General features: G+C 43.3%; 1 protein-coding gene across 3 annotated transcripts; it reads right to left on the reverse strand.

The window, feature by feature from the left end:
* Positions 1-2548: 2548 nt before the first annotated feature.
* LOC127920829 (gastrula zinc finger protein XlCGF7.1-like) lies at positions 2549-5633 on the reverse strand. Of its 3 annotated transcripts, XM_052504875.1 has the most exons (3): positions 5060-5624; positions 3968-4291; positions 2549-3319 (listed from the first exon to the last, which is right to left on the reverse strand). In XM_052504875.1, the coding sequence occupies exons 1-3, from the start codon at positions 5373-5375 to the stop codon at positions 3300-3302; spliced, it is 660 nt and encodes a 219-aa protein (XP_052360835.1). In that variant the 5' UTR covers positions 5376-5624; the 3' UTR covers positions 2549-3299. The 3 variants fall into 3 exon arrangements, with proteins under 3 accessions (XP_052360835.1, XP_052360836.1, XP_052360834.1); XM_052504876.1 differs by having other exon boundaries at positions 2549-4291; positions 5243-5633; XM_052504874.1 differs by having other exon boundaries at positions 2549-4291.
* Positions 5634-8656: the final 3023 nt, after the last annotated feature.

Consider the following 8656-nt stretch of genomic DNA (forward strand, 5'->3'; position numbering starts at 1 on the left):
CTTTCTGTGTTTGCTAAAATAGGCGCTCAAGGGCAATGCACACGGAATTTGGTTGCAGAAACTCCTCCATGCTAATGTGGAAACCGCTAGTCATACCAACAAAATAGACCTACTGTAGGACCCATAACAACAACATAGACCTACTGTAGGACCCATAACCTCACCTAACAACAACATAGACCTACTGTAGGACCCATAACTTCCCCTAACAACAACATAGACCTACTGTAGGACCCATAACTTCACCTAACAACAACATAGACCTACTGTAGGACCCATAACTTCCCCTAACAACAACATAGACCTACTGTAGGACCCATAACTTCACCTAACAACAACATAGACCTACTGTAGGACCCATAACTTCACCTAACAACAACATAGACCTACTGTAGGACCCATAACTTCACCTAACAACAACATAGACCTACTGTAGGACCCATAACTTCACCTAACAACAACATAGACCTACTGTAGGACCCATAACTTCACCTAACAATAACATAGACCTACTATAGGACCCATAACTTCACCTAACAACAACATAGACCTACTGTAGGACCCATAACTTCACCTAACAATAACTTAGACCTACTGTAGGACCCATAACTTCACCTAACAATAACATAGACCTACTGTAGGACCCATAACTTCACCTAACAACAACATAGACCTACTGTAGGACCCATAACTTCACCTAACAATAACTTAGACCTACTGTAGGACCCATAACTTCACCTAACAGTAACTTAGACCTAGGTGAAACATGGAAACTAAAATGTGTTTGTCATGACATTTCATAACCTGATCACCAGATAATTGTGTTAATAAACCCACTAGGCTCCTCTGTAATGTGTTGTCATTCTAAATGTCCTGAATGAAGGAAAATAGCTCTGTGTTGTACAATAGCCTATCCATTAAGTAACAGTTCTCTACACATGAGCTAAGTATCTCTGTGTCCAAACAGAGTAACGAGACGCTACTGTAAATCAAGCAGACAGTAACATTATAAACGTATTCATAGTGTAGTGAATTCAGGGGAAGTCCTGAGCTGAACTCAAACCTGGTCCAGCGACTGTCAAGCCAACACTTTAGAAATGTTACGCCAAGATATCTGAACTTCTTGATGAGGTCGCAAGGTTTTGGGTTGAGGTTGCTACAATAGCTTTCTCTATGAATGTGAGAGTGGTTACATTTCTCCAGCCCCCATCCCTCAGCTGTTTACCAAACCAAGTCTCAGGGCAGCCATTTTGTTGCTGTTTAAATCCTAGATTGTCCCTTTAAAAAAGCCAAATCAATCGATCAACCAATCTGCAGTTCAAACAATAACAAAGATGTCATTCCACCTGTTTTGGTAATAAGATGATGGTCTGGAGAAATGTAACTACTCTCACATTCAGAGACAGACCTACGGATGCAAGGACTGACCATCCATGAAATCAACATTATAGTTTTAACCATGTTGAGGCTATACAGTGTTGATTTACATTGTTTCTAAACATTGGAATAAAAAAATCTTATTTGGGGTTCTGATGGGGTACAACAGTTGAACTAAGCTCATGAGGCATGTGTTATATTCTTCAAGAATCAATGGCTGTAAATAATATAAATGTAGCAATTACATATTTCCCCTTTAACACCACACATCAGTTCAACAACTGCAGAGTTTGTGCCTCTGTTTTTAAGACAGTACTTACTAGTGTTAATCACGGCCCGGTTTCTCAAAACCATCTTACGGCTGAGTTCACCGTCAGAACCATAGGATGCCTTAAGAAGCGTTGGGGAAACCGGGCCCAGATATCCAGTTTCCTCCTCTTCGTCCTCCTCCTTCTTTTTCGATGTGACAGTCATCTCACCTTCCCCCTCTTTCACTCCAAAAACTGCATCCTCCTCTCTCTCAGCTTCCTCCTCTTTTACTGTAACATCCTCCTCCTCTTTCACTCTGAACGAGTCTTCCTTTTCTTCCACAGAAACGTCTTTCTCTTCTTCTTTCACGGTAACAGCCTCACCCTCTACTTGTTTTTGTATTGTAACATCCTTCTCTTCCTCCTCCTCTTTCAGGAGAACTTCTTTCTCCGTCCAGAAGACCTCCTCTTCTTTAGCAGGAGGAGAGCAGCTTAGTGAACTCATGGTCGGAGATGTTCGCTAGCTAGCATTAGCAACTAGCCTAGTTCTAAGCTAATTTAGCAAACCAGCTAGCTGACAAACAACATATTTATATAATTAAATAGGCCAACACGTACATACGACAGAAGTGAGTTTGATACACAGCGACTAACATACACCAAAACAGTGTAAAGAGAGTGAATGTTGTAGCTCTGTTTGCTATAAAGTTACCGAGGTGTCTGTTGTTGTTGAAGGAGCGTCCCGTCCACTAGATTATACGTCACACTGGCAGCGTCGCCTGAACGGAAAAGACTCACATCGCCATCTGCTGACTGGAGGGGCAACGCAGTTGAGGAACCAAAAGTTTATTTTTATTTTATTTCATTCAAGTTGATCATATTAAGTATCAAGTATCATATTAAGTCGTTCAAAGAGAAGCATGTGTTGATTGATTCGTTTTTAATGAGTGACAATTTAAAACAAACTCTAGACCCACTACATATTTACATTGAACCATAGTTCTGACATGGATCATTATGACCCCAGAGGCATATCTTTTATCACAGCCAAAATGTGGTTTGTTCAATTCATCCAATGTTTCATGACTTTGTCAATCAACTTGTTCTCAATACATCTAAATCCTGGTTTAGTGTTTCTGTATCAATAAGGACTTTAAACAAATTCATGTCCTTTGGAGTCATTTTGACTCCATCCAAAAGCACCTTTGATAAATAGGACGTTTATTTCAAATCAGAATCAAATCACATTTTATTGGTCACATACATGTGTTTAGCAAATGGTATTGCAGGTGTAGCAAAATCCTTGTGTTTCGAGCTCCGACAGTGCAGTTCCTGCCAAGGCAGCAGCTACTCTTCCTGGGGTTTATTATGGATCCCCATTAGTTCCTGCCAAGGCAGCAGCTACTCTTCCTGGGGTTTAATATGGATCCCCATTAGTTCCTGCCAAGGCAGCAGCTACTCTTCCTGGGGGTTCAATATGGATCCCCATTAGTTCCTGCCAAGGCAGCAGCTACTCTTCCTGGGGGTTCAATATGGATCCCCATTAGTTCCTGCCAAGGCAGCAGCTACTCTTCCTGGGGTTTATTATGGATCCCCATTAGTTCCTGCCAAGGCAGCAGCTACTCTTCCTGGGGGTTCAATATGGATCCCCATTAGTTCCTGCCAAGGCAGCAGCTACTCTTCCTGGGGTCCAGCTAAAATAAAGGCAGTTATACCATTTTAAAAACATGACAATAAATTGACAACACACTGTGTCCTCAGTCACCTTGTCCCAGAGAGGTTTACATGGTTATCAAAACATCACACCAGGGTGAGTCTAAACACAACAGCCCTGTGGGGAAAATGAATGGAACCATCTCCCTGTTTGACCTCTAGTTGTTATGGATATTATGACTCTACAGAGACACACAGTGGACGTGTCAAAATATGTTCCATTGATAAATCACACTTTATTTAACCTCAATGTCATCTTGTGTTTACATGACATTGTAGATTTTAGCTGTATATAGGATGTATTTGGGATGTTTTCAGTGTGTTTTTAACCCTTTCAGTCAATGGATTAATCACAATTAAAAATAGTGCACTAACATTACACAAAGTGAACTCAAGTCTGACAGCCCAAACAAACACACACATTCTCAGTCAGAAACACAAGTCAGAACACAGCCTCTCGATTCTCTCATGTGTTTTCAGGTTCTCTGACTGGGAAAATGTCTTTCCACAATGAGAGCAGTGGTATGTCTTCTCCTCCTGTGTATTTGTATGTATTCTTTCATGATCTTTCAGGTACCTTAACCGGGTAAATCTCTCTCCACACTGGGAGCAGCGGTACATCTTCTTACCTGTGTGTGTCCTCTCATGCTTGTTCAGGTTTCCTACCTGGCCAAACCTCTTTCCACAATGGGAACATTGGAAAAGCTTTTCCCCTGTGTGGCCCCTCTCATGCGTTTGCAGGCTCCCTAACTGGGTAAACGACATTCCACATTGGGAACAGTGGTAAGGCTTCTCTCCAGTGTGTATTCTCTTATGTGTTCTCAGGCTCCCTAACTGAGTAAAACTCTTTCCACACTGGGAGCAGTGATGTCGTCCTGCTGGTTTGGACGTCTCGGGGTCTGGTTTCCCTGAAGGACTCTTCCTGCTGTCAGAAGGAGAGTCTGGTCTCTTTCCTGCCAAAGACAAACAGATGATTTAATTAAACAGAGACCTGAATGAAACCTCCACATGATAAAACTTCCTATGACGTTTAATCTAGACTAGATCCCTCAATCACCTGAAGTCACTTTTCACAAGTGTTATTACAGCCACTACAAAATGCAGGTCTCTGTGTGGTTCTTAGTCAGAGAGGCGCGTTTACACCAGTCCAGCCTACGCTTGACACTCTAGCAATGATAAAGTACTTTATGATAACGCAGAAATTAAATAAACGATTTGGTATCATTTTTATTATGGAAGATTGAATAGGTGTGCTTCAAACGGTTTGCTTGGAATGATTTGTAGCCATCGTCTCGACTAACTGTGCATGAGAGTCCATTCAACTCAGTTTCCCTACCTGAAAAAACGCCATTCCGTAAAGTGTTTTCGCGCACGCAAATTCAGGAAGAAACCGAAGAGCAGATGGCTTGACCGCGTTTTGCGACTGTCGGCTCACTTGACCGCAGTCAACGGTGGGCTGGAAATCGCCTCCAGTTTAGTACAGTGGAACTGCAGTATTGAATGAAGGCAAGTCCATTCCGTGAGACATTTAAGTTGTGATTTTGGGTGCAAATCCATTGTTAACGTTTTGTTGTTGGGCAGCTTCTTGATGCTACTCACATCTTACAGTGTAGATTTATCAATTACTACATTAAAAAACGGCATTTAAGCTCAGAACTAGAGTAGAATGACTTTTTAAAACCACGTATCAGTTCAACAACTATTTTCAAGACAGGACTTACTGGTGTTACTCAGATCTTCCCTCTCCTCCTCCTTCAATATGACAGTTATCTCTCCTTCATTCACTCCAAAAAAAGTATAATCGTTTTCTTCCTCTTCTTTCTGTGTAACAGCTTCACCCTCTACTTCTTCGTTTACTGTGACATCCTCCTCTTCATTCTCCTCTTTCTGTATAACAGCCTCACCCTCTACTTCTTCGTTTACTGTGACATCCTCCTCTTCATTCTCCTCTTTCACGACAACGTTCAGCCAAATACCTTCTTTCTCCTTCCAGCAGACCTCTTTTTTAGCAGGAGGGCAGCAGCTTGCTGAGCTCATGGTCGGGGATGTTAGCCAGCTAACCTAGCTAGTTAGCGACTAGCCTAGTGATAGGCTCATTTATCAAGCCAGCTACCGTTACCTGACTAAACAGAAATATGACATGAAATGGGGAAACTAGTTAAAAGACAGAATTATGTTCCAAATACAGAAGTAAATATAGACCGAAGCAGTCTGAACAGCTTGAACGTTTCCGCTCGGAAGCTGCCGAGGTGGCTGACGAGATGTTGTTGAGGAAGCGTCCCGTCCACTACATTATACGTCACTCTGATAGCATCGCCTGAAAAACGCATATCGCCATCTGATGACTGGAGTGGTTAACGCAGATAAATGTTTATTTTATTTCCAGACAAAAAGTGCATTTTTACATTTCTTTCATTAAATATAATATATATATAAGTCAGACAACTGCAGATTTGTAATAAGTATGCATTTAAAATCTACTTATACATTCTACCAACCCAACAGATGGTTCTACTACAGTGAATATTAACCAATGAGGTGGGTCTTTACACATTCTACCAACCCAACAGATGTTTATACTATGAACACTTTCAGGTTAATTGAAGTTAAATTCCCAAAAAAGCCTAAACAGGTTTGGTCATTATCAGGTATTATTATTATCAGGTATCTCGGGCGAACCCATTCCAGGGCTTTGGCCCCTCTCTCGGGCGAACCCATTCCAGGGCTTGGGCCCTCTCTCGGGCAAACCCATTCCAGGGCTTGGGCTCCTCTCTCGGGCGAACCCATTCCAGGGCTTTGGCCCCTCCCTCGGGCGAACCCATTCCAGGGCTTGGGCCCCTCTCTCGGGCGAACCCATTCCAGGGCTTGGGCCCCTCTCTCGGGCGAACCCATTCCAGGGCTTTGGCTCCTCTCTCGGGCGAACCCATTCCAGGGCTTGGGCCCCTCTCTCGGGCGAACCCATTCCAGGGCTTGGGCCCCTCTCTCGGGCGAACCCATTCCAGGGCTTTGGCCCCTCTCTCGGGCGAACCCATTCCAGGGCTTGGGCCCCTCTTTCGGGGCGAACCCATTCCAGGGCTTGGGCCCCTCTTTCGGGCGAACCCATTCCAGGGCTTTGGCTCCTCTCTCGGGCGAACCCATTCCAGGGCTTGGGCCCCTCTCTCTCGGGCGAACCCATTCCAGGGCTTGGGCCCCTCTTTCGGGGCGAACCCATTCCAGGGCTTTGGCTCCTCTCTCGGGGCGAACCCATTCCAGGGCTTGGGCCCCTCTCTCGGGGCGAACCCATTCCAGGGCTTGGGCCCCTCTTTCGGGGCGAACCCATTCCAGGGCTTTGGCTCCTCTCTCGGGGCGAACCCATTCCAGGGCTTGGGCCCCTCTCTCGGGGCGAACCCATTCCAGGGCTTGGGCCCCTCTTTCGGGGCGAACCCATTCCAGGGCTTGGGCACCTCTCTCGGGGCGAACCCATTCCAGGGCTTTGGCTCCTCTCTCGGGGCGAACCCATTCCAGGGCTTAGGCCCATATGCTCACATGCCACAGGCCCAAAGGCCCAAAGCCCATAGCCCTGCCCTGGTACTTTCATAGGCTTTCAGGACTATACACATGACATATTATGTCGTATATTAGGTATAACGAAAATGTACTTTATTTAGTCACATAACTACAGCTGTAAATACTACTGGATAAAGGCTTCTGCTATTGAATAAATTAAATGATTTATAACACCTGGAGCAACCTTAAATTGTCCCTGCATTTTTTTTTATCCCCTTCAGAACATTTATGAGAGTTTGAGATAGTGACCTTTGGAGAGAGTTTTGCCAAACTGCCAACCTTTTGTTTTCAAATGGCATTAATGCAAATTCAACTTGTGAGAAAACCCCCACTCAGAGGTGTGATATTCCCTCCCTTCACCAAACAATTTGCCCTGAATAGAATATTTAAATGTATAAAGGGGTTGGGCCTATCTGATTGTAAATATAAAGACCTTTCCAGAGTCTGAACTCATTCACTACAGAACGTTATACTGTGAGACACTTAGAAGGTGCTGGAGTTGGATTATTGCCTTTTTCCCATATTCTGAAAACATTTAATTGAGAATTGACTTCCTTCTCCTTGGAGGAAGATGGCATCTGCAACTGCTACTGGTTCAAGGTAAGTTCTCTCTAAATGCAGGGAATAGCACACCTCTCAGTGGGGGTTTATACTCTCATTTGGCTCTTTCTCTTAAATCAGACCATAAATGAATTGCTTTCTATCATGTTTCACAGAGGGTTAGAGGGGAGAGTGTGCAGAATGTTTTTAAATCACTTGGCAACTCTTTATTTATGCGTTTTGTGTCGCGCAGTGAGGGTTGAAAAATTATGGTCTGTGATTGTTAGCTGGCGTGCTATCCTCAGATAATAGAATCGTTTGCTTTCACTGTAAAGCATTTTTGAAATCTGACATGCTGGCTGGATTCACAACAAGTGTCGCTTTAATTTGGTATATTGAATGTGTGAATTTCATGAAAGTTTAATTTTACAGTAATTTATTTGAATTTGGCGCTCTGCATTTTCACTGGATGTTGGCCAGGTGGGACGCGTCCCACATATTCCAGAGAGGGTTTAAGTAATAACTTCATTACATGTACTTATTGTGCATTCACTGTCTTACAGAAAACAAAGAAGGATCCCTATTGTGTGCAGAGTGTGCATGAAGAACCAGGAAAACATCATCTATACATCTCCGCAGAGTGTGCATGAAGAACCAGGAAAACATCATCTATACATCTCCGCAGAGTGTGCATGAAGAACCAGGAAAACATCATCTATACATCTCCGCAGAGTGTGCATGAAGAACCAGGAAAACATAATCTATACATCTCCACAGAGTGTGCATGAAGAACCAGGAAAACATATCTATACATCTCCACAGAGTGTGCATGAAGAACCAGGAAAACATATCTATACATCTCCACAGAGTGTGCATGAAGAACCAGGAAAACATATCTATACATCTCCACAGAGTGTGCATGAAGAACCAGGAAAACATAATCTATACATCTCCGCAGAGTGTGCATGAAGAACCAGGAAAACATATCTATACATCTCCACAGAGTGTGCATGAAGACAGAATCAAAACCAAAGATTGATCAGGAAGTTCATAATTCCCGCACGGCAGGATCATTGACTACAGAATACTCAGCTGTATTGTGACACAACAGGACGCACTCCAACCTCTGATTAAGAATCGTGAACAAATGGGTCATTTTGTTACGAACAAGCCAGAAGACAATCAAATAACTGGGTAAAGCTGCTATTTTACACTGATAAAATAATATATGT

The sequence above is a fragment of the Oncorhynchus keta genome, unplaced genomic scaffold (genome assembly GCF_023373465.1).
Source record: "Oncorhynchus keta strain PuntledgeMale-10-30-2019 unplaced genomic scaffold, Oket_V2 Un_contig_20805_pilon_pilon, whole genome shotgun sequence".
NCBI lineage: Eukaryota > Metazoa > Chordata > Actinopteri > Salmoniformes > Salmonidae > Oncorhynchus > Oncorhynchus keta.

Excerpts from the sequence above, each read along its gene's own strand:
- LOC127920829 (XM_052504874.1), bottom strand. The coding sequence starts at position 5,375 with ATGAGCTCAGCAAGCTGCTGCCCTCCTGCTAAAAAAGAGGTCTGCTGG. Across the intron at positions 4,292-5,059 it reads GGAAGATCTGAGTAACACCA|GAAAGAGACCAGACTCTCCT; the intron begins GTAAGTCCTGTC and ends TGTCTTTGGCAG.